Genomic DNA, 26,385 nt, shown 5'->3' on the forward strand with positions numbered 1-26,385 from the left:
AAGTTGCTTTCATTTCCTAGCGCCTCTAATATAACATTTCCAACCGTCGCTCTACACCTGCATTGCTTGCTTTGGGTTTTAGGCTGGGTTTCTTTAACAGCATTTAGATATCAGCTTGACTGTAAGAAGGGCTATAATACATGTTTGATAATGTTCCATGGTAAGATTGAAGCCCAAGTGACGTAAACTGGCCGCAACGAGTTGGGCAGGCATCTTTTTTAAATCTCTCTTCTGTTCTTGTGATGTAGGTGGTCGAGCACGGTGTGTTTCCAATCCCAACAAAGCTTTAACGTTCTTATAGATTCAACGGAAAGACAGTATTTTCATTGAGCCATTTCACCATTTACCGGCGTGTTTGACAGGTCATTACACACAGTGAACGGAAAAAACAACAGGCACAAGCAAGAGTATGAAAGAGTCGGCAGAGTAAAAGAGAGCAATCAATCCAGCGAGATTTATTAAGTGGATTCTGCGCGTTGCTAGCGATGACCCAGGCAGGCTTACTACCTCACATTGGCAGGATCACATTGGCTACTCACACAGTTAAGCTACTGCCAATACTGAGGACTTGGCCACATCGAGGATACCAACCGACGCACGCCCACAAAGAACGCACGTATGCACAAAAACACAAGCACGCCACACTAATACTGAACCTCTCTAACTGACCCTCACGTAGGAATGGCTGTGTTTTCTGAAACGTGAATTGAGAAGCATCCACTATAACTATGGCCTACTTCAAGAGAAGAAAGAACCTGCACAGATTCCACTGTCAGTATCTTCATCATTCAAACGTAGGAATCCTTTATTCAAACTGGACAATGTTATTATCCTATGTGACCCTGCGACGCGGTGGATCACAGTGTTTTGATGCATTTGCTGTGGCATCATGATGGCCGTTGGCTCGCACGCCTCTCGCTCCCGCCGCCGCTGTTGTTGTGACGGGGGCAGAGTACACAGCCTCCAGCCAGTGATCTCCTGGTATGCCAGTCGTCTGTCTGCGGTGCACCCCCGTCGCTCGTGGCACAGGGGTTTTAGCCTTCATCCACACAGTCAATAGTACAGACCCTGCTTTAAACCCCTGCTATCTGGGTCCGGCGCCGCGCTGACCCGCTCTGCTATGCCACCACCGTCGGAGTAAACAGAGGGGGACGTCAGTGCTGGGACGAACTTGGACTGTTGTTTTTCCCTCAACCTACTCTCTGTGAAACAGTTACCACTGAGCAGGGAAGCACTTGGTAATAAACAATGAGATGGAGTGGAATGCACAACGGACTGTGTAAGCCAGTTTTTCCCATTCATACTGTGCTGAGCTGACCTTGACCTACTATGTCACAGTACTAAAGGACAACAATACCACAAGATGTAATACTATAGGGACACATCGACAACACAAAAACCCAGTTCATGACAGGAAGGACTAACGAAAACAGCAGAGCACTAAAAGCATCTATTGAGCATTGTGAGGCAGTGACTCCCTGTGTGGCAGCTTTATGTACAGTGCATAGACAAGGGCTCCCAAAGCAAACTCTCGAACGATCTAGAGGCCGAAAGAGAGGAAGCACTGGAACTGTGTGTAAGTTCAGCGTGAGCTTCCATCACTAGAGGGGGGTGCTGTGCCTGGTATATAATGCGCAAAGGTGAGGAAAGGGGTCAGAAAGACAAAACGAGGATTCAGAAGGGTGGTTTCATTCCGACAGACGGTATGCCAAAATAAAACTACAAAGAACCCAAGAGGGGTGAGAGTCCAATTTGAAGTATTCCAAATAAACAATGCAGACGTGTTTTACATCAAAAGAGCCCGATGCTAAGGGGAAAAATATGACGCTCTCGTGGTCCATATAGATTACATGTTTTGGTAGGAGTGACTGAGGTGAGAGGAGATCCCATAGGATGGTGATATAGAGTGGCAAGCAGTGAGGTAGAGGCCTACCCCGAGGGTCCAGCAGGAGAGAGAGTTTCCGGACTGGACTCGCACTTAGGCTGCAGGTACAAGCAACAGTATCTTCACTTAACACATAGCAGCCAGCTCACAACCGCAACAGGTGACATCATACCTGTAGGCCCAGCAGAACGTTTGGATATAAAATATGTTAAGAGTTGGGTGAATGTTTACATTGTGGCCATATCCCGTACTCTGCGCCAGAGGACTCACAGCAGAGCTCGACCTCGTAGTCTGCTCAATGAGGTTCCCTCCTTTGCTCAGGCTCTCCATGATGGCCTCTGTTCCTCAGGATGTCCTCTCACTCAGGTGCTCCGACGCTTCCGTGACTCCAGCACCAGCCCGTTCACTGAGTAGAAATCCGCCAGGAAATTTCACACCGCTCCTGGAGCCACAAAGGACAGAAAATAAAACCTCCTGAGTCACCAATTTCCCTTCAATACACCTCAAAGGACCGAGACAGACAGCAATACCCCCCCCCCCACACACACACATGAACTCTCCCCTCAGGTGAACACCTGTGGCTCTCCCAGGAGGCTTATCAAACACGACCACTATGTTTTGGTTACTCTGTTGCCCCTGAACTTTGTTGTGGGGAGATACGGCGCGGTTAATGTGAAAAGGACATGGGCGTCCTGTACTGCATTGAATAACAAGACGATAACTGTAGATCAGCAAAGGTCACATTTAGAGACGGAGAAGTAGTATTCGACAAAGGAGATGTATGAAAACCAACCGTTTTGTCCTCTCGGAACAGCCAGCCGGTCTGGGCTCTGGAGAAGGTGATGGACTTGGTGGAGAGAGTGGCAGAGTAAACATCGCTGCTCATAAGGATGTCCACCTCTTCCTCTGTCTCCATCTCTGACTCCTGCAACATAGGGAACACAGCCCTCTGACACACACACACACACACTTCACAGACACAGGGATCATTTTGAAAGGCAGAGTACGAGACATCGAGCGTCACTAGCTCGACGTCTGCATGCAGAAATGCACAACGGATTTGTGCTGCTGCGAGCGTGTGTGTATGTGCACGTGTGTTTGTGTGTGCGCGTGCATGGGTCTCACCTCGTGGTGTATCCGCTGGTACACCTTCTGTTCATTGTCCAGCACCGCAAAGGACTCAGAGGGGATGGCGTCGCCATTAAAGATAAAACTAAGGTCACCACGCTGGCACTTCATATCTGTGAAGTCTATTAAAGTGGTGTCCAGTCTACGACCAATCAGAAAGAAAGGGAAGAAGGGATAGAATTGAAATTCAAACCATTTCATGGGCCAACATAATGTCAATAGCACCAGCAACAGCACATTAAAACAGCACATATTGCGTCTAGTTCATGTCTATACTAATTGCTTCTATCACATCTACATAATCCCTCCACACCCCTCAAAAACCAAAAGAAGACAAAGAAGCAAGGAGAAAAAGAGAAAGAGAGAGACAGAGTGAGGGACACACACACACACGGAGTATAAGTACACGATCTTGTTACCAAGCAACATACAGCGTAAAAGTAAAGCTTTTTTCAATAAAACTAAAGAACTCAAACTTGGTCTCTAAAAGCTCGGAGACAGCTTTTGTGTTAATAGTTGCCATGGGCGACAACCCATTTCTATGTTTTCCGACAAAAGCTAGTTTCATGGAGTAGTGGAGGAATGAGGTGAGACAACAACAAAAAATAACTGAACTACTTTATGGGCTGCACATAGACACAAAGTGGAGAGTGAGAGGTATGACAGAGCTGAGAATTTCAACCATTGGAATGTAAATTAAGTTATGCCTAGGTCGGTTTCTTTCCCCACCTCGGGAATATCAAACAGACATTATGAAAGTCTATTAGACAACTTTCAACCCTGGTAAATAAYTTACAACCTACCCTTCACCAATTTTTCACCACCACACACACAGTTTATGTGCCTGAGAATGATTTGCCCTGAATCTCCAGTGTTGGATAGATTCAGAGCAGGGTAGAGGGGTGGGGAGGAGGGGGGCAATTTGTGAGGCAGGTAACCTAGCAACACTTTAAAACTCTTTCATTTGTCTGTGTCTGTGTGTGTGTGTCATTGCTGTGTGGGATAAAATACAGTCCCTTTGAAGAACAAAACAGCCTGAACATGGCTTCTTCTCACTGAACACTGAAGCTCAGCAGATCAGCATACATTAACCAGCCTGCTAGCACATCAAAGCCAGACGAGCAAATTGTTTTTCGTTCTTGTTTGTATTTTACCCCCTTTTACTCCCCAGTTTCGATCTTGTCTCATCACTGCAACTCCCCAACGGACTCGGGAGGCGAAAGTCGAGTCATGCGTCCTCCAAAACATGACCCGCCAAACCACACTTCTTACCACCCGCCCGCTTAACCCGGAAGGCAGCCACACCAATGTGTCGGAGGAAACACTGTTCAACTGACGACCAAGGTCAGCCTGCAGGTGCCCGGCCCGCCCCAAGGAGTCACTATAGCGCGATGAGCCAAGTAAAGCCCCTCCTGCCAAACCCTCCCCTAACCCAGACAACGCTGGGCCAATTGTGCGCCGCCCTATGTGACTCCCGATCAGGGCCGGTTGTGATACAGCCTGGGATCGAACCCGGGTCTGTAGTGATGCCTCTAGCACTCAGACAAGCAATTCTAACCGCACTGTGTATTCCAACTGTGAATAGTGACTCGTGTTTTGTTACTGGATGGGACTACTCGGCGCTGGTCCAATTATAATGGAGCCGGTAGGTGGGTAAAGTTAAGGCAAAGGTACATGCTGGTTCCCTCTATCTAAGTGTAATTATTTGGAGAGGGGCACAGAGGTAATAGATCTGCAAACATATGTCGTGCTACTCAGTCACAGCAGTGCGAGAACGGATTTCACACTCTAGTTAACTTCTTATGGCTGCAGGGGCAGTATTGAGTAGCTTGGATGAAAGGTGCCCAGAGGTGCCCATAGTAAACTGCCTGCTCCTCAGTCCCAGTTTCTAATATATGCATAGTATTATTAGTATTTTATAGAAAACACTCTGAAGTTTCTAAAACTGTTTGAATGATGTCTGTGAGTATAACAGACCTCATATGGCAGGCAAAAACCTTAGAAAAAATCCAAACAGGAAGTGGGAAATCTGAGGTTGGTCGATTTTCAACCCAGCCCCTATTGAATACACAGTGGGATATGGATGAGTTTGCACTTCCTACGGCTTCCACTAGATGTCAACAGTCTGTAGAACCGTGTCTGATGCCTCTAATGTGAAGTGGGGCCGAAGGAGACTTAGTCAGGTCTACCATGACCTGACCATGCGCGTTCACATGAGAGGGAGCTCTGTTCCATCGCACATCTGAAGTCAACGTAATTCTCCGGTTGGAACATTATTGAAGATTTATGTTAAAAACATTCTAAAGATTGATTCAATACATCGTTTGACATGTTTCTACTGACTGTTACGGAACTTTTTGACATTTCGTCTGCTTTTAGTGAATGCGCTTCCTGACTTTGGATTTGTTTACCAAACACTCTAACAAAAATAGCTATTTGGACATAAATGATGGACATTACCGAACAAAACGAACATTTCTTGTGGGAGTCCTGGGAGTGCATTCCGAAGAAGATCAGCAAAGGTAAGTGAAGATTTATAATGTTTTTTTATGAGTTTTGTTGACTGCACAATTTGGCGGGTAACTGTATGGCTTCCTTTTGTGGCTGAACGCTGTTCTCAGATTATTGAATATTGTGCTTTTGCCCTAAAGCTTTTGAAATCTGACACAGCGGTTGCATTAAGAACAAGTGTATCTTTAATTCTATGTAAAACATGTATCTTTCATCAAAGTTTATGATGAGTATTTATGTTATTTGACGTGGCTCTCTGCAATTTCTCCTGATATTTTGGAGGCATTTCTGAACATGGCGCCAATGTAAACTGAGGCTTTTGGATATAAATATGAACTTTATCGAACAAAACATATATGTATTGTGTAACATGAAGTCCTATGAGTGTCATCTGATGAAGATCATCAAAGGTTAGTGATTAATTTTATCTCTATTTCTGCTTTTTGTGACTCCTGTCTTTGGCTGGAAAAATGGCTGTGTTTTTCTGTGATTTTGCGGAGACCTAACATAATCGTTTGTGGTGCTTCGCTGTAAAGCCTATTTGAAATCGGACACTTTGGTGGGATTAACAACAAGATTACCTTTAAAATGGTATAAGATACTTGTATGTTTGAGGAATTTTAATTATGAGATGTCTGTTGTTTGAATTTGGCGCCCTGCACTTTCACTGGCTGTTGTCATATCGATCCCGTTAACGGGATTGCGGCCATAAGAAGTTTAACCAAGCTTGTCGTTAGCCGCCGTGCTGGGGCTGGCACTACAGCTTCCCATAAGATGGGAGAGAGTGTAGTGTTCAAAGCCAGGGTTTTCTAATCAACTGAAAAAAGGCCCTAAAAGCCTGAAAGTGCTTTAAAAAAGGGCTTTGTCAAGGAATATGTACTTTTATTATCGTGGGTTTTACCATATCACATTGCCCTTTTCAGTATAATACTGAAGGCTGTGGACATCACTCCGTAGAGGCGCCAGTCTAGTAAATGTTGTTGGTATGTCAATAGGGCAACCATCAGTACCTGACACTCCCCATCCAATAAGACTGCATCTCTGCTCTGCCAAGACTGAACCAGATGGCTGGGGCAGAAACAGACGGGCACACAACCAAGACTAAAGATTGGTGATGATCAGTGTATCAACTCAGCTGAGGAGGACAAGCAACATTGTGTACTGTGTGTGTGTGGGCAAGCTGTACATAGGCTGTAACAGCTGATACCAGTACAGACAGACAGATCTGTCCAAGGCATAGCCAAGGGGTCTGTCAGTGATACTGTGTTGATTCTTACGTGTGTGGTTATCTGTTTGACATGCTTATTTCTTACAATGATCTCATCTTATGCCTTATCTACTGGCTTCACGCTAATTATTGCTTGTTACAACTTCATGAAAACAAGGGATTATTAAAAGGATTACTTGACTTACCGGATGTTGATGCCCTGTTTGTAGATCTTACACACGTCAGAGGGCAGGATTCGGGAGAGCAAAGGCACTGCAACATGGGAAAAAGACATGGGGATATCGATAGGCCTAGGTATTGAAACTCCACTTAATAATGAAAATCACCAACCACTTCAGAGCCCATACCAGCCACAGAATATGTAGTTCTGCAGTTGAATATGTAATGCTCTTTTTACAAGTACGGTATGAGGCCAATTCAAACCCTTGGAGGGAACCATCCATGTTCCAATCCCCACACTAACATGCTATAATATATTGCTAAATTCTAATGTACAGTATATGTAGGTATGCTAGTGTGGATATTGGAACAGAGCCTGTGAATGCCATGTCTGATAGGAAATCAATTCCGTTTGATCTGCACTAGTACAGACTGGACAATGTGTCTGTTTTGAGACTGTTCTACCCCCAGCATATTGAATAGGGCTGATGGGGCCCTGGCTTCTCTCAATGTGTGTGCAGTGCATAACACTTGGAGTGTATTCTGTGAGGTGAAACGTTCAGAACATTGCAGATAGAAATGGAATGAATAGAGCTGGCACAATTCCCTATTATATCTGCTCTGCACTATACATTTCTATGTGAACGTTCTGTAAAGTTTCACCCTCCTGAACAGTCCTTATAGAAAGGCATCTCCCAATACAATCTTTGGATTTGAGCCCTTGCCACTCAGGGGCACTACATCCCTGTCAAATACTACCAGCTAACACTTACACAATCAGCAACCCTTTCTTTACAGTCACGTAATCTTTCCAAGCAGGTCAATATTTAACGTGACATGTTGACACACTGTTAGCATGCTCTCTGGAGTCCACTAGACATTTAGCCAAAGAAATGTGGGACATTTGTAACAGCATTTCTTCTCTAATTAATTCAGTGAAACGGTAGGAAGATCAATGGATCTAAAAGATAAGCTTAATTGATGTAAGCGTTCATAGGCCTTGGTAATGCTGGTGGTGCGACGTTGTAATGACATATAGCCACCACCAGGTGGAGGGTCTGCCTGTGTGGGGAGGCGAGGCCACTCCCTACAGAGGATTACCTCAGTGTTGTAAACAATCTCTCAGTATCACTCTGTCCCCAACCAGCTGGGCAGAGAGCCCTTACTGATACCCACATAACTGGGCTCTCAGAGATGCTACCACATTAACTCTCTCTCTCWCACACACACACAGTTTAACAACATCAACCATTCTAGTGCTTCTAAATCAACTTTAATCTGGTTAAATGCACTTTGTGTAGTTGAAAATTGCAAAGAAACTGAACCGTTGTAGTGAGTTGGCCTGATCATATACTTATCATATACTTGTATAGACGCAAAGCAAACTCACCCCAACTTTGAAAGTCCCAGTGAAGCTCAAGATAAAAGTCTCCCAACTGGAGAAAAAAAATAGAATAACAATATGATTAGCATATAACAATAACAATATGATTATCAAACATATAATTTCTCGAATGAGTTTAGGATCCAATATGTAGTTCTGAAATTACACAGCTGGCCCACCTAATCTCAGGGTAATACTGACCGGAAATAAAAACCACCAAGGATGTAATKTGAATGATTGCGCATTTCTGAGGAAATATAATCCCCTGGAGTCAGGAGAAAAACTTTCGGTGACATCTACGCCTGCTTCATCACAGGAGTTACAGTATAAAATTCTCGCGTCTAACACACGACAGGCTCCAAGGCCATGCCTAAAGCTGCTCTTTTATCCCTTTCCTCCACCGCTCTCTCCTTCCCTTTATCACTCCCCTTGGGGAGTCACAGTTAACCTGGCTGTGGCCTATGCCCAGAGCACCAGATGTTTATGCCCACAGAGAACCCTCAATAACATCATGCCAGCCYCAGCACTGCAAGGCTCCCCAAAGTGACTATCAACTGTGTGTGTACATGTGTGTGCGCACATGTGTTCGTGCACATGCGTGTGTTTGGAGTGGAAGCATCTGCCTTCCCCTGTGTCATGCCATCCAGGGAGGTTTGTGAGAATGTCACTGCTCCTGCATGTTGACCCTCCCTCCCCCCCAGGGCCCATGTTGCTGTCTGTTTGCATATTCCTTGAGCGTAGGCCTGGGGGAATGCTTACTGCATGCCGAGGGCTGTGCTATGGGGCCGCTTTGTTGTGATGACCATAGATAGTGTGTGACTGAGTGACTGAGAGAGGGCCTGGGTCTGTATGTGTGCCGCAGAGTGGCATTTCTGACTGGGAGGACTCTGCTGGCAGATGTAGAGTGAGTACACAGCCTGCCCCGCAGCGCATTGGATCATGCTTCATTTTGGGAGAGGAGTAAGGTAGGGAGGGGAGAGGTGGAGAGGGTAGAGACGAGAATACACAATATATCAGCCTTCATATCGGTTTCAGATATGAGGGATCAGGGATATAAACAGAGATATAGAGAGAGAAGAGAGAAGAGAGAGAAGAAGAACGAGAGAGAGAGAGAGAGAGAGAAGAGAGAAGAAGAAGAGAGAAGAGAAGAGAGAGAGAAGAGAGAGAAAGAAGAGAGAGAAGAGAAGAGAGAGGGAGAGAGGAGAGAAAGAGCAGAAGAAGAGAGGAGAGAAGAGAGAGGCAAGAGAGAGAAAAATACCGCTACCTCTTTGAGGCGTCAGTACTTGCCTCTATGTCCTCCACACTCTCTCTGGACTGCTGTTTGAGCTTCCTTAGCAGCGCTGTGACTGACAGAGAGAAGAGAGAAGGGAGGGAGGGGTGAGACCACAACAACTACATACAGTAACATCAAGCATCATTACTGGAATCTCTACACTCTCAGATAAAAAGGTATGGTTAGGGTACAGTATTGTTCTTGGGGGTACAAAAATTMGACATTTTCRCTACCTTGGCAATCATTCTAAGTACAGGTTGCACGTGATTAAAAGTAGGATTTACTGTACATATCACTTTGCAAGCCAGCATAATGTTACTTGCCCGATGTGGCCTGCAAACCAGGAGTTTCAGACCACTGTGTTGGGGTAAAAACTAGGCTGTCAAAGTAGTGGCTTATGATATACAGCAGGGTCTGAAATGATAGACATCCTTGATAAAGATGAGCAAAAACTACTGTATAAAATAAATAATTCAAATACTGAGCTATATTGTATAGGGAAATTGTATGGGGAAATTCTATTATTAAATGCTAGTACAATTGCTCAGACAAAGATGTTGGCGATAACATCAAGGACATTCAGTTGTGTTTAAAAAGTAATAAAAAAAATCTCAAATAGGTAGGATTCAAAATGATTGACAAACCTATTTTCAATACTTTTCATTYCCTCACCTTGTGAGGATAACGGCACTGCGCCTTTTTCTTGAATATTTTATGAGTTGGAGAACACGTTGGGAGGGATCTTAGACCATTCCTCCATACAGAATCTTTCCAGATCCTTGATGTCCTTAGTCTGTGCTTATGGACTGCCCTCTAATTCAAACTACAGGTTTTCAATGGGMTTCAAGTCCAGAGYCTGAGATGGCCATTGCYAAATGATGATTTTGCAACCAATTAACAATTTCTTTGTGGATTTTGATGTGTGCTTGGGGTTATGGTCTTGCTGGAAGAACCACTTGCTGCCAAGTTTCAGCCTCCTGGCAGAGGCAACCTGTTTTTTTTGGCTAAAATGTCCTGTTACTGGGTAAAGTTCATGATGCTGTTGACCTTAACAAAGGGCCTCAGGACTAGTGTAAGCAAAATAGCCTCGTAACATCAAAGATCCACCACAAATATTTTACAGAAGTTATGAGTTTCTTTTCGGCAAATGCATCTTGATGAAAGAAAGAAATGAAAGAGTATAATTTCGATAATAAAATATTCACTTAGGCACTCACTTGATTTAGGCCTTTGAATGCAACAACCACTAGCAAACACAGTCATGGGTGGTATTGGTAACTCTACAATTCACTTGAAAGGRACCCTGGGAAACATGCAAACAAGGCTTTACACCCTACAGTGTTAAAACAACTTCCAAAAAKCATTTTAGAGGTACATTTCTGCCACTTAAAGGGAACAAACGACTTTGTCACGGTGGTGGTCCCCTAAAAAGGCATTTTTTTAACCTTTTCCAAAGGTACGCTTTGTACCTGTACTATCTTTTCCCCTAAGGTACACTATTGGCTCTTTTAAGGTACGAACTGCAAGGGTAAAATTACGTACGTCTATAACTTTGTACCCCTTTAAAACCTCTCTTGGGTACGTGAGACGTTAGCGTCCCACCTCGTCAACAGCCAGTGAAACTGCTGGGCYCCAAATTCAAATACAGAAATACTCATTATAAAAATTCAGAAAACAAAACATAGATTAACTTCTTGTGAATCCAACCACGGTGTCCGATTTAAAAAATGCTTTACGGCGAAAGCATATCTTACYATTATTTGAGAACATAGCCCAGCAGACAAATCATTACAAACAGTAACCAGCCAAGTAGAAGAGTTACACAAGTCAGAAACAGAGATACAATTAATCCCTTACCTTTGATGATCTTTATATGGTTGCACTCAGCAGYCATTCATTTACTCAATAAATGTTCCTTTTGTTCGATAAAGTCTCTTTATATCCAAAAACCTCAGTTTTGTTTGGGCATTTTATTCAGTAATCCACAGGCTCAAACGCAGTCAAAACGCAGACCAAAAAATTTTATCCGTAAAGTTCATAGAAACATGTCAAACGATGTTTATATTCAATCGTCAGGTTGTTTTTAGCCTAAATAATCGATAATATTTCAACCGGACAATAACGTCGTCAATATAAAAGGTAAACAAGAAAGGCACTCTCTCGGTCGCCCACATGAAAAAGCTCTGTGACACTTTAGGGTCCACTCATTCAGACTGCTCTTATTTCCTAAATTTTCAGAATACAAGCCTGAAACAATTTCTAAAGACTGTTGACATCTAGTGGAAGGCATAYGAACTGCAATTTGAGTCCTAAGTCAATGGATACTGTAATGGCATTAAATAGAAAACTAKAAAAKKKKKCCAAAAACYACTTCCCGAATGGATTRTTCTCAGATTTTCGCCTGCCAAATCAGTTCTGTTATACTCACAGACACTATTTTAACAGTTTTGGAAACTTTAGAGTGTTTTCTATCCAAATCTACCAGTTATATGCATATCATATCTTCTGGGCCRGAGAAGCAGGCAGTTTAATTTGGGCATGCTTTTCATCCAAAATTCCGACTGCTGCCCCCTACCCTAAAGAAGTTAAGAACAAATGTAAACCTTTATTTCACAGAGTGTAGGTAAAGGTAATCAAGATAAAGTATCCAATCAACTGTATTGCGTATTGCTAAATAGAGGACCACATTTCACCATGCAAACCCCACCTTATACTTTATGTGTGTAAGCTTAGTTGCGATGACTGAATTGTTTGGCCGCCGGGTAACTAAATATCACATCATGCAAAACTTGATCACACAGTACAGTATTCCACAGTATCAAAGCACATACAGGACTGTCGATGAATGTCAATAATAGGAGAGGCTCGCCTAGCGTGGTGAGACTGGTATTTCTAGTTCCTGCGGTACACTATATTGGCTTCCCGTGGCTTCCCGCCCACTACACCGCYGGTAGGATCACATATATTCCAGGAAGTTCAAAGAGGGGAAGAGTCTGGGAGATAAACAATAAAGTTGACCGTTAATGAGATACATCTGTAAGCGCTTTAATGACCCGAAGGAAGCCAAACAGAATAGAGACGTCTAACCATGACGGCCCAGCTTTCCTGACTGGCTGGCTAATACGAGCTCGCTTGTTTTCAAACAAACAAGACCGAGCTGAAACAGCCACATCTGACTAATGTTTACCCATGTTTTTTGAGAGAGGTGGGAACAACAGATAATTGCAGTTATGGAGGTGTCAGGGGAATAAACGACAATAGTGCGATCCACCTGTAATATGCTTTTAGAAGAAAACACAGCATTTCATTAGATCAAAACAACAAACCTGTAATACAAGGTATGGAATTATGACTGACTGTCACAGATCGATCCTAGTGTTTGATATGGTCACTTCAAATGCAGGGGCTGAAGTAGGCCTAACCTACTGTATCTATTCAATCATACAGGATGTTTTCCTATCCCACATATACACAATACATCCCACAATAATGAGCTAACTGTAGACCTACACTGGTACCCTTAATCCTATGTACCCCCAGTCCACGAACCCAAAGAGGCAAACATAGGGAGCTGGGACCTTGGTGCTGCTAATGAAACTAGGCCACGGAGGCCCAGGCTGGGGCCAAACACACACACACACACAAATACACAAACAAAGGCTGGGCTTGGCTCCACTCCTTACACACGCTAGGCTATGTTTTGGTGTTTTGGGGGCCAGGCGTCTCTCTCCCTCTCAGGCCTGGCTGCCTAATGAGATTCGACAGCCTCCTGATCCTTACCACCCATCGGCGTGGGAGACCAGAGGGGGAGAGGAGGGAGAACTAACTCACCATCTGCCCATGGACCACCCACCGTACACGGGTGGTCCATCCACCAGACCTCCCCTCGCTACTTAGGCCTATTCCCCCTCATTCACACATCATGGCTATTTTGCTGCCATAACTTTCTGAAAGTGGTCTGAGGAGGCATATACAGTGCATTCTGAAGTATTCAGACCCCTTGACTTTTTTCACATTTTGTTATGTTACAGCCTTATTCTAAAATTGATTAAATWGTTTTTTTCCCTCATCAATCTACACACCATACCCCATAATGATGATGCAAAAACATGTTTTTAGACATTTTTGCAAATATATTAAAAAACAAAACTGATATATTACATTGACATAAGTATTCAGACCCTCAGTACTTTGTTGAAGCACCTTTGGCAGCGATTACAACCTTGAGTCTTCCTGGGTATGACGCTACAAGCTTGGCACACCTGTATTTGGCGAGTTTCTCCCATTCTTCTCTGCAGACCCTGTCAGGTTGGATGGGGAGCGTTGATGCACAGCTATTTTCAGGTCTCTCCAGAAATGTTCGATTGGTTTAAAGTCCGGGCTCTGGCTGGGTCACTCAAGGACATTCAGAGACTTGTCCCGAAGCCACTCCTGCGTTGTCTTGGCTGAGTGCTTAGGGTCGTTGTCCTGTTGGAAGGTGAACCTTCGCCCCAGTCTGAGGTCCTGAGCACTCTGGAGCAGGTTTTCATCCAGGATCTCTCTGTACTTTGCTCCGTTCATCTTTCCCTTGATCTTGACTGGTCTCCCGGTCCCTGCCGCTGAAAAACATCCCCACAGCATGATGCTGCCACCACCATGCTTCACCGTAGGGATGGTGCCAGGTTTCTTCCAGACGTGACACTCAGAATTCAGGCCAAAGAGTTCAATCTTGGTTTCATCAGACCATGTTTCTCAAAATATACATTTGCTAAAATGTCTAAAAACCTGTTTTAGCTTTGTCATTATGGGGTATTGCGTGTAGACTGATGATTTAAAAAAGTATTTAATCAATTTTAGAATAAGGCTGTGACGTAACAAAATGTAGAACAAGTCAAGAGGTATGAATACTTTCCGAATGCAATGTAGATGTAATAGAAGCAATAGAATAGCAAAATGTCCTGTCTGAAAGGGGTCTGGAGTGTTAATAATATTAAATAATGTATTATTAATGGTAAGGAATGACCCACATAACCAAGACATGAAACAGGCAAAAGACCTGAGGCAATATTGTTTATCTAACACTCCTCCAACCCCCACTGGTGAAAAATGTACTACAGCTACCAGCCAGCTTCCGAGTAGCAGAGATAGGACAGTAAATATTGACACAGTGTAGGCAGCACCAGGCTTCACTGCGGGCGAAGGGCCTASTCATTACTGGTTACACAACTGCTAAGACGACAGCTAGCTAGGTTACCTCCCAGACCAAGCTACGCTAGCAGTCAGTCACAGACAGAGCATGGCAAGGCAGGCCAGGGTGCTCCAGTTTTCCAGTTCAGCTGCCACATCAGAGGCTATGGGACAAATCCCTTCCATCTCTACTGGGCTTTGATGGATAAAGTCCCCTGTTAGTCTCATCAAAGCACCCAGCAGGGKACCCAGCAGGGCACTGGACAGWAAAAGCCCCARAGACAATTAGCCACCATAGACCCCCACCCCGGAGACCAGAGGCTGCTTTTGAACTATTTCATAGGCTACATGGCGATTGATGTGAGCACAATGTGAGTCATTAACTAACGACTTTCATGCAATTATCATGAGCGAGAACATGATGTTTTTTTAATTATTGTTTTTCTTCACTTATTAGCAGGCCCGGCACCAGGATAAAGTGACTAAGGGGGCATTTGAAATCAGCAAGGGGGCACAATTAATTTGAGGATATAGACTACAAGATAGATAGGGTAATTAACCTATTACAAACAGCCTATGGGAATGCGGCCGTTCACACAGCTGTCTTACCAAAACAATGCAAACTAAATGCTGAAAGTAGTTATGATGAAATATGATGAAACATACCGATACATTGCTATACCCAGTGGCGTCATTTGAGTTCCTGCATTGGAATTAGATTGAATTCTGCTTATATCACACTGTACCACAATAAACAGAAAAGTTCCAATGCTGAGACCATTTAGGGATTTTGAAGAGACAGGTTGGCGCGAAATCTGTATCTCGGCTTGGTTGTATCAGCACCATGGAAAGTGTGTAGTACTGTCTACTCTACTGCCCATAGGCAGGGTGTAGTACTGTCTACTAGAGGTCGACCGATTAATCGGAATGGCCAATTAATTAGGGCCGATTTCAAGTTTTCATAACAATCAGTAATCAGCATTTCTGGACACCGATCATGGCCGATTACATTGCACTCCATGAGGAGACTGTGTGGCAGGCTGACTACCTGTTATGCGAGTGCAGCAAGGAGCCAAGGTAAGGTGCTAGCTAGCATTAAACGTATCTTATAAAAAACAATCAATCTTAACAATAACTAGTTAACTACACATGGTTGATGATATTACTAGTTTATCTAGCTTGTCCTGCGTTGCATATAATCGATGCGGTGCCTGTTAATTTATCATTGAATCACAGCCTACTTCGCCAAACGGGTGATTTAACAAGCGCATTCGCGAAAAAAGCACTGTCATTGCACCAATGTGTACCTAACCATAAACATCAACGCCTTTCTTAAAATCAATACACAAGTATATATTTTTAAACCTGCATATTTAGTTAATATTGCCTGCTAACATGAATTTCTTTTAACTAGGGAAATTGTGTCACTTCTCTTGCGTTCTGTGCAACAGAGTCAGGGTATATGCAGCAGTTTGGGCCGCCTGGCTCATTGGGAACTGTGTGAAGACCATTTCTTCCTAACAAAGACAGCCAACTTCGCCAAACGGGGGATGATTCAACAAAAGCGCATTTGTAGAAAAAGCACAATCGTTGCACGAATGTACCTAACCATAACCATCAATGCATTTCTTAAAATCAATACACAGAAGTATATATTTTTAAACCTGCATATTTAGTTAAAAGAAATTCAAGTTAGCAGGCAATATTAAATGAGGGAAATTGTGTCACTTCTCTTGCGTTCATTGCACGCAGAGTCAGGGTATATGTAACAGTTTGGGTCGCCTGGCTCGTTGCGAACTAATTTGCCAGAATTGTCAGGACCCGGTGAGAGAAACAGTCACTAATAGTCGGCAGAACCCAGAAGATGAGGCAGACTCAGCAGTACTAGAGATGGTGGTTTAATAAAAGGACAAGATCTTCAGGCAAAGAATATAAATCCACCACGTCCAAAAATAAAGCCAAGAGGCACAAAATGGATAACCTCCAAAATACAAAGAAACTCCACAAAGTGGTAAAAACAGCAGGGAAAAACAAACCTCAAAAGACTACTCAAAAATACACAAGCACTAAACCAGAGAACCTCTGGAAAATCCAATAAGAGAAATATATGTTCACAACAAGGCTGGGGCTGGGTGCTAACATACAAACACTGAGCAAAGAACTGAGGAACACACAGGGTTTAAATACTAACAAGGGAACGACACACAGGTGCAAACAATAATTAGAGCAAGGAAAAAACAAAAGGTACAAAAAAGGTGCAATGGGGACATCTAGTGACCAAAACCTGACAGTCTGGCCAAAACCTGACAGAATCCCCCTCCTAGGAACGGCTCCTGACGTTCCTACCAGCCTTCTCAGGGTGGAGGCCCTGAACTGACGAATGAGGTCAGGGTCCAGTATGTCCTTGGCAGGAACCCAGGAGCGCTCCTCGGGACCGTAGCCTTCCCAGTCACCAGATACTGCCAGGACCGCTGCACCCGGCGGGAATCCAGTATCCGGTGGACGGTATAAGCCGACTGGCCTCCGATGACACGGGGCGGAGGGGGAGGTCTGCCTGCCGGGATAAGGGGAGAAAAAACAACAGGTTTTAATAAAGAAATGTGAAATGTTGGATTGATCTTAAGGGATCTGGGTAAGTGCAGGCGAAAAGTAACGGGATTGACTCTCCTGGCAATCTTAAAGGGACCGATGAATCTCTGGGACAGCTTACGAGACTCCACCCGTAGCGGTAAGTTCTTTGTTGAGAGCCATACTCTCTGGCCGGGGTACAGGGTAGGACCGGGACGCGGCGACGTCTGTTGGCTTGTCGCTGGTACTGCTGTGGGAACGCAGAAGATTAAGACGGGCCTTCTTCCACGTAAGCCGACAGCGTCTGATGAACCTCGAGGCTGAAGGCACTCTGACTTCTGCCTCCTGTCCGGGAACAATAGAGGAGCATAGCCAAACTGACACTCATGCGGGGATATACCAGTGGAGGAGGAGCACAAGGTGTTGTGCGGTACTCGGCCCAAACAATGAAGGATGACCATGTGGACGGGTTGTTGGAAACCATACATCTGAGGGTGGTTTCCAGCTCCTGATTCATCCTCTCGGTTTGGCCGTTGGACTCTGGATGGTACCCTGAAGATAAACTGGCCGTGGCCCCTATGAGTTGGCAGAAGGCCTTCCAAAACCTTGAGGCGAACTGGGGACCTCTGTCGGAAACCATATCTTGCGGAATGCCAAAGACTCGGAACACATGGTTAATCACCAACTCAGCTGTTTCCTTGGCAGAAGGTAATTTGGTCAAGGGAACAAACCTGGCCGCCTTAGAAAACCTGTCGATGATGACTAGGATAGTAGTATTACCATGGGACGGAGGAAGGTCAGTAATAAAGTCAACGAGATATGGGACCAGGGTCGGTGGGGAATAGATAAAGGGTGAAGGAGTCCTTGAGGGCGGAGGTGAGAAGATTTGCCCTGGCAGCACACGGGACAGGCCTTGACGAAAGTGGCAACGTCTTCTCTTATGGTGGGCCACCAGAACTTACGCTGAATGAACTCCAAGGTGCGACCTACGCCCGGGTGACAGGTGAGGCGAGAGGAGTGCCCCCACAGAAGGACTTGGGATCTTGCTGCCTTGGGAACAAACAACCGATTGGCAGGACCCCTTAGGACCCGGTTCGATGGCTTGAGCTTGTCTCACGGTATCCTCAACTTGCCACGAGATTGGAGCCACGATCTTAGCGGCAGGAAGAACAGTCATGTCAGTATCTTCTCGAATGGCAGGAGAGTAGACTCGTGACAAGGCGTCCGGTTTGAGATTCTTCGACCCGGTCTATAGGTGAGGATAAACTGGAATCGGCTGAAGAAAAGAGACCATCGAGCTTGTCTGGAGTTCAACCGCTTCGCCTGCTGGATATACTCCAGATTTTTGTGGTCCGTAAGCACTTGAAATGGTTGAGAAGCCCCTCGAGCAGTGTCTCCATTCCTTCAATGCCATCTTAACCGCTAGGAGTTCACGATCCCCCACATCGTAATTCCTCTCGGCCGGGGTAAGCCGGTGAGAGAAGAAGGCGCAAGGTGAAGCCTCTTGTTCTCTCTTCTGAGACAGGACAGCTCCAACACCAACCTCTGATGCGTCTACCTCCACCACAAAAGGTTCATCCGCCGTCGGTAGTGTCAGGATGGGAGCAGAAAGGATGCGCTGCTTGAGTCCTTGGAAGGCCGTCTCAGCTTCTCTTCCCCACAGAAACCTTGTGTTGCAACCCTTGGTTACAGCTGAGAGAGGGGCTGCCACCGAGCTGAAGTTTTTGATGAACTTGCGGTAAAAGTTAGTGAAGCCCAGGAAACGCTGAACTTCCTTAACGGACTTGGGGGTGGGCCAATCCGCTACGCCCCTACCTTCTTGGGGTCCATCTGGACTCGGCCGGGTTCCACTACAAATCAGGAATTGTACTCGAGAGGAATGGAATTCACACTTTTCCGGCTTAACGTACAATGGCTGTCTAGGAGGCGTTTGAGCACTTGTCTGACATGCTTAGTGTGTTTCTTGAAGGGAGCTCGAAAAGATGAGGATGTCATCCAAGTAAACAACCACGAAAATGTTAAGCATATCCCTAAGCACATCGTTTATGAGCGCTTGGAACACAGCCGGGGCGTTGGTCAGGCCGAAGGGCATCACCAAGTATTCGTGGTGACCAGTAGGCGTGTTGAAAGCGGTCTTCCACTCGTCACCGGGTTTGATCCGCACAAGATGGTATGCGTTCCGTAGGTCAAGCTTAGTGAAGACCACTGCTTCCTGGAGCAGCTCAAAGGCTGTGGCCATAAGGGGTAGCGGGTACGGACGGTTATGGCATTAAGTCCCCGGTAGTCGATGCAAGGACGTAATCCACCGTCTTTTTTGGCACAAAGAAAAACCCTGCTCCCGCCGGCGGGGTGGATGGACGCATGAGCCTGCTGCCAGAGCGTCCTTGATGTAGGTATCCATAGCAGCTCGTTCGGGAGGAGATAGGGAAAAGATCCGACCCCTGGGGGGGCAGGTGCCCGGAAACAGGTCGATGGGGCAATTGTAAGATCTATGGGGTGGTAGTTTGGTGGCCCTCTGTTTGCTAAATACCGGTTTGAGGTCATGGTAACACTCGGGAACTCGGGACAGGTCGATGGATTCTAGAGACTCGGGAGGGGAACTCGGGGACTAGGGAAGATACAAGTGGCTTGGCACGTAGGACCCCACTGCTTGATAGTGCCACAGACCAGTCGATGTGAGGGTTATGGCTGTGAAGCCAGGGGTATCCAAGGACGAGAGGGAACTCGGAACACGAGGTCAGATGAAAGTTCATCACTTCCTGTGTGTTGGGAAACTGAAAGTCGCAAGGAGGTAGTGACACGAGTGACAAGTCCAGATCCCAAAGGGCTTCATCCAACGTAGTAACCCTTATGGGGTCACTAAGAGGTTCAGAGGGAACGCCATTCTCCTTCGCCCAAACACCATCATGAAGTTACCTGCGGCTCCAGAGTCTACCAAGGCTTGAAGGGGAAGCTCGTGGTTGTCCCAGGAAAGGGTACTGGAATAAGCAGGCGGAGTTGGATGGATGGGAGGAGGTTATGTTTCCCGTTACAGTCCTCCCAGGCCTGCACGGGAGTGCGTTTTCCCTGGAGCCCGGGACACGTGGAGAGGAAATGGCCCGGTTTGCCGCAATATAGACAAATCGCTCCCTTATCCGGCGGTCTCTCTCAGCCTGGGAGATGCGTCCAACCTGCATGGATTCCGGTGGAGTCAGCAAGGATAAAGGTGGAGACTCGGAGCTGGGACCGATAGGAGCTAGGGTGAGAGATCTACGTTTGAGCTCTCTCTCTCTCAGACGCTGGTCTATGCGTGAAGCCAACTTGATCAGGGACTCGAGGTTGTCCGGTGGTTCCCGAGTGGCCAGTTCATCTTGGATGGTGTCGGAAAGACCCTTCAAAAACAACACTGTGAGCGCCTCGTCGTTCCAGCCACTCGCTGCTGCCACCGTGCGGAACTGGATGGCATAGTCCGTCACGCTGCGCCGACCTTGGCTGAGAGTCAGGAGCTGTTTGGCTGAGTCAGGACCCCTGGTGGGATCTTGAAACACTCGCTGAATTCTTCAGCAAAGGTAGAGTAGCTGGCACAGCAGGGACTTTGGGCATCCCACACAGCAGTAGCCCAGGCTAGGGCTTTTTCCGACAGCAGGGTGATGATATATGCTATCTTGGACCGGTCGGTGGGAAACGACGAGGGTTGCAGCTCGAAGGAGAGAGAACATTGGTGAAAAACCCCTTACAAACACTCGGATCACCTGAGAACCGTTGGGGAGGCGGCAGACGAGGTTCAGCCAGGGGGTTCACTGCCACGGGCACTTGACTCTGATGAACTGGAGCAGAAGCGGTTGCAGGGGAAAATTGATCAGAAATCTGTTTTATGAAGTCATCATCTCCGACAGAAGTTGAGAATGTCCAGCCAGTAAGGCCTCTTGCTGAACCGAGCAGCTTCGTGACGTTGGACAGTCCCCTCGTGGTGGGACAGCATGGGAAAAAAGTCCTGGGTACTGGCTGCCTCTGGGTTCATTTAAAGGCTCAGTGTTTCTGTCAGGACCCGGTGAGAGAAACAGTCACTAATAGTCGGCAGAACCCAGAAGATGAGGCAGACTCAGCAGTACTAGAGATGGTGGTTTAATAAAAGGACAAGATCTTCAGGCAAAGAATATAAATCCACCACGTCCAAAAATAAAGCCAAGAGGCACAAAATGGATATCCTCCAAAATACAAAGAAACTCCACAAAGTGGTAAAAACAGCAGGGAAAAACAAACCTCAAAAGACTACTCAAAAATACACAAGCACTAAACCAGAGAACCTCTGGAAAATCCAATAAGAGAAATATGTTCACAACAAGGCTGGGGCTGGGTGCTAACATACAAACACTGAGCAAAGAACTGAGGAACACACAGGGTTTAAATACTAACAAGGGAACGACACACAGGTGCAACAAAGTAATTAGAGCAAGGAAAAAACAAAAGGTACAAAAAAGGTGCAATGGGGACATCTAGTGACCAAAACCTGAACAGTCCTGGCCAAAACCTGACAAGAATTGTACATAATTATGGAAGGAACTTAAACGGGTTAAACAAGGAACTTAAATGTTAGCTTTTTTACATGGCACATATTGCACTTTTACTTTCTTCTCCAACACTTTGTTTTTGCATTATTTAAACCAAATTGAACATGTTTCATTATTTATTTGAGACTAAATTGATTTTATTGTTGTATTAAGTTAAAATAAAAGTGTTCATTGTTCATTCAGTATTGTTGTAATTGTCATTATTACAAATATATATATAAAAATCGTCCGATTAATCGTTATCGGCTTTTTTTGGTCCTCCAATAAATCGGTATCGGCGTTGAAAAATCATAATCGGTCGACCTCTACTGTCTACTCTACTGCCCATAGGCATGGTGTAGTACTGTCTACTCTACGGCCCATAGGCAGGGTGTAGTACTGTCTACTCTACTGCCCATAGGCATGGTGTAGTACTGTCTACTCTACGGCCCATAGGCAGGGTGTAGTACTGTCTACTCTACTGCACATAGGCAGGGTGTAGTTCACTTCTCTTTCAAACATAAAGTTACTTCGGGCCCAAGTTGGTGACAACACTACAGATGCCCACATTGAAAAGTTGTTCCCTGCCTTATTAACCCCAGAGGAAACAGTAATAAGCTTTTAGTGAGCACATCAATTTGACACACAGCCTTTGAGCGCCTGGTACTGTCCCATCTCAAAACGATCACTGATGCCTCCCTCGACCAACTGCAGTTTGCCTACAGAGCTAACAGGTCTGTGGACGGCTCTGTTAAAATGGGCCTACACTACATCCTCAAACACCTCAATAACCCATAGACATATACAAGGACATTGTTTGTGGACTTTAGCTCTGTGTTCAATCCCAGAACTGCTACAAGAAAAACTCTCCTAGCTTAACTCCAACTGTCAGTGGATCACTTTCTTCCTGACCAACAGGATGCAACACGTGAAACCGGGAAAACACCTTTGGACTGTTTATCCCTCAGCACCCGAGTGCCGCAAGAATGTGTGCTCTCACCTCTACTTTACTCACTCTACACCAATGACTGCACCTCCAAAAACGCATCTGTCAAACGACTCCGTGTACCTTGGAGTCCATGTACCTTGGAAAGGTCGACCCGCTGGTGGCCTGGTGCAGTCGCTATAACCTGGAACTCAATGCAGACAAAACTGTAGAGATGGTGGTTGACTGCAGAAAACGCCCCTACCATCTCTCCCCCTCGAGAATGACGGCTCAGCTGTTAGTACGGCGGAATCATTCCAATTCCTGGGGACCATCGTCTCCCACAACCTCAAGTGGGAGGACAACTCAGAATGGCGCTGCAATGGATACCTGTCGTTTTACCGGCTCCTGACCAATTCTGATCATTTGTGTTTTTTTTGTGCATAATGTTTCCGCCATCGTTTCCCATGACAGAAAGGATCTTCTGGACATCAGAACAACGATCACTAACCTCGATTAGGATGAAGATTTCTACTTCAACGAGTTGGCGGCGATGGACATACTTCTCACCCTGGACCAGGCCCTGATCCCTGAGACTCGGAAGAGGAAAAGACGGCGTACAACGTGAGGGAAATAATCTGCCTTTACACTCCGTTCTATTGGTGAACATACAATCACTGGAGAACAAACTGGACAAGCTCCGTTCAAGACTATCCTTTCAGGCCTCCCGGGTGGCGCAGTGGTCTAAGGTACTGCATCGCCACCAGAGATTCTGGGCTGGCGCCCAGGCCAAGGTGCAGCCGGCCGCGACCGGGAGGCCCATGGGGCGGCGCACAATTGGCCCAGCGTTGTTAGGGTTAGGGAAGGTTTGGCCGGCAGGGATATCCTTGTCTCATCGCGCACTAGCGACTCCTGTAAAAAAAATGTTTTTAAAGACTATCCTTTCAACGGGACCTGAATAACTATGTTTCTCAAAGTCATGGCTGAACAAGAACATGGATAATATACATAGATGGTTTTTCGACACGGGTAAGGTTAGGGGGGAGGGGTGTGTCTCTTTGTTAACAACAGCTGGTGTGCAATCTATATTAAGGAAGTCTCAAGGTTCTGCTCGCCTGAGTTAGAAGACCTCACGGTAAGCTGTAGACCATATTATTTAACAAGAGAGTTTCATCTATATTTTTTGTGACTGTCTATTTACCACCACAAACCAACGCTGGCTCTAAGACAGCACTCAACGAGCTGTGTAGCTTGTGCACACTTATATATTCCCCTGAGAAAGACAAAACTCACTTTTCCTTGTAAAACATTCAGGTTTGAGGTTCAATAACATTTTGTTTTGGATTGACTGAGAGCATTGTGTTTGTTCAACAATAAAATGAATCCTGATCAATACAATTTGCCTAATAATTGTGCACGCAGTGTATTGTTGTGTATTGTTAGATATTACTACACTGTTGGAGCTAGGAACACAATAATTTTGCTACACCCTCAATAACATTTGCTAAATATGTGTATGCAACCAATAACATTTGATTTGATTTGAAGGCAAAATGCAGTAACTACGCCAACAGTGAAACTGAGAAAAATGGCTTTACATTTTTGGGGTTAGCCAGACAAATATGTTATAGGTAGATAAGTGATAATTCACTGATGTATCATCTTATTATAAAATAATTTGTATGCATATAAACCATAACCACTGATTTAACCTATGACCCCTAAAATGCAAATACTGCACCTTTGTATGACCTTAAACAACTATACAGGTAATACAAAGGCAAAGTGCAGTATCTTGTCACGTTCTGACCTTAGTTCCTTTTTTATGTCTTTATTTTAGTTGGTCAGGGCGTGAGTTGGGGTGGGCATTCTATGTTGTTTTTCTATGTTTTGTTCTGTTGTTATATTTCTATGTGTTTGGCCTAGTATGGTTCTCAATCAGAGGCAGGTGTCAGTCGTTGTCTCTGATTGGGAGCCATATTTAGGTATCCTGTTTTCTATTGTGTTTTGTGGGTGGTTGTTTCCAGGTTTAGTGTTTGTTTTCACCTTTCTGGACTGTTCGTTTGTCGTGTTTGTTGTTTTTGTTTAGTGTTGCGTATTTAATTAAAGAATATGAACACTTACCACGCTGCACCTTGGTCCTCTTCTTCTCCTCCAGACGACAAGCGTTACATATCTACAATCTAAATGTGTTTATTCAACTGTCTTGTTGTTTTTCTGTTTGCTGGAAACAGTTTGACAGTTCTAACTATATTCCGACTGTATTTAATGGTTTTATGTAGTTATGTTTTCARGTTTTTATGTTGTATTGTAGTAACCCTTAAGCATTTTTCGCCATAAGGTAAGGACTATTTCATGACGTAGAATGTTTATACTTATACTACTTTGTGCAGTATTTACAATCTTAATGTGTTAACCCAATTTTCTTGTGTTTTTCTGTTACACTTATTTATTTTTTTACCTTTATTTAACTAGGCAAATCAGTTAAGAACAAATTCTTATTAACAATGATGGCCTAACCCTGCCAGACACTAATCCGGACGACGTTGGGCCAATTGTGCACCGCCCTATGGGACTCCCAATCACGGCCGGTTGTGATACAGCCTGGAATGGTAATTTATTGACTTAGCTCATAGGTCAAATCAGTAGTCATTGTTGATATGCATAAAAATGTACTTCATAATAAGATAATACATCAGTGCATTATCACTTATCTACCTACAACATATTTGGCTGGACAGCTAATAAACTTTAAATACATTTTTCTCAGTTTCACTGTTTGTGTAGTCACTGCTCTTTGCCTTTGTATGGCAGAGCGGATAACTGCAGTCACAACACAGTGGAACAAAGCCAAAGTGCAGTAACTTCAGTTACTGCTGTTTGCCTTGGTTTTTACTTGAATTTCGAAGTTACTGCACATTTTACACTCTATTTTCTCTGAACATAATTGAACAAATTGAACATAATTGAACCAGGACACTTTATCACAAGATAAAACAGATATTATAAAGCCTGATTTCAGTCTGAAAAATGTAGTTACTGCGTTTTGCCTTTGTAGGGCAGAGTACTGGGCACTTTGAATACGGGATTTTAGAATCTCTAAAAAGACCAGACCAGTACTTCCTGGAAAAGTGTGATATCAGCATCTTTCAGTGGCCTCATTCACTCAGATGTTTCCATCCTRACACAGACAGCTCCCACTTCCCTACCAGATCCAGAAAAGTGCTGAACCTGCTAATGTTTCAGAAACACTGGGCAGTGCTTTTCTAGGCGAACCATGTTAACTACCTACTCCATTTTATATTACTGAATAGGGAAAGCAGCCACTGTTTCCTTCAGTGCTACTCTCCTACCAGGTCATATCACAGGGCCAGGATTATGCGCCTACTGTAATCATTTACAATGTGTAACATTCCCAGGAGTCAACTGCCAGGAATAAAAGTGATTCATTTAAGCGAGGATATCAGTGTGATAACAATGCCCCATGATGCCTTGAAATTAGACAGTTAGTGAGTCAGAAGGTAGGTACCAGTGGTGTAAATGAACTAAGTAAAAATACTTTGAAGTATTACTTAAGTAGTTTTATTTGGGTATCTATACTTTACTATTTATATTTTTTACAACATTTA

At 44.8% G+C, this 26,385-nt stretch overlaps 1 protein-coding gene across 1 annotated transcript in view; it reads right to left on the bottom strand.

Moving 5' to 3' along the window:
- The window catches only part of LOC111975926 (ankyrin repeat domain-containing protein 13C), a 93,957-nt gene that overhangs the window by 18,589 nt on the left and 48,983 nt on the right, over window positions 1-26,385 (bottom strand). Inside the window, exons 4-8 of the mRNA XM_024004598.2 lie at window positions 9,583-9,641; window positions 8,302-8,347; window positions 6,938-7,004; window positions 3,011-3,155; window positions 2,679-2,810 (exon numbers count right to left, since the gene is read on the bottom strand). Of these exons, the coding sequence (XP_023860366.1) occupies window positions 2,679-2,810; window positions 3,011-3,155; window positions 6,938-7,004; window positions 8,302-8,347; window positions 9,583-9,641 (449 nt within the window). The remainder of the gene's footprint in view (window positions 1-2,678; window positions 2,811-3,010; window positions 3,156-6,937; window positions 7,005-8,301; window positions 8,348-9,582; window positions 9,642-26,385) is intronic.

The sequence above is a fragment of the Salvelinus sp. IW2-2015 genome, linkage group LG16, assembly GCF_002910315.2.
Source record: "Salvelinus sp. IW2-2015 linkage group LG16, ASM291031v2, whole genome shotgun sequence".
Lineage (NCBI taxonomy): Eukaryota > Metazoa > Chordata > Actinopteri > Salmoniformes > Salmonidae > Salvelinus > Salvelinus sp. IW2-2015.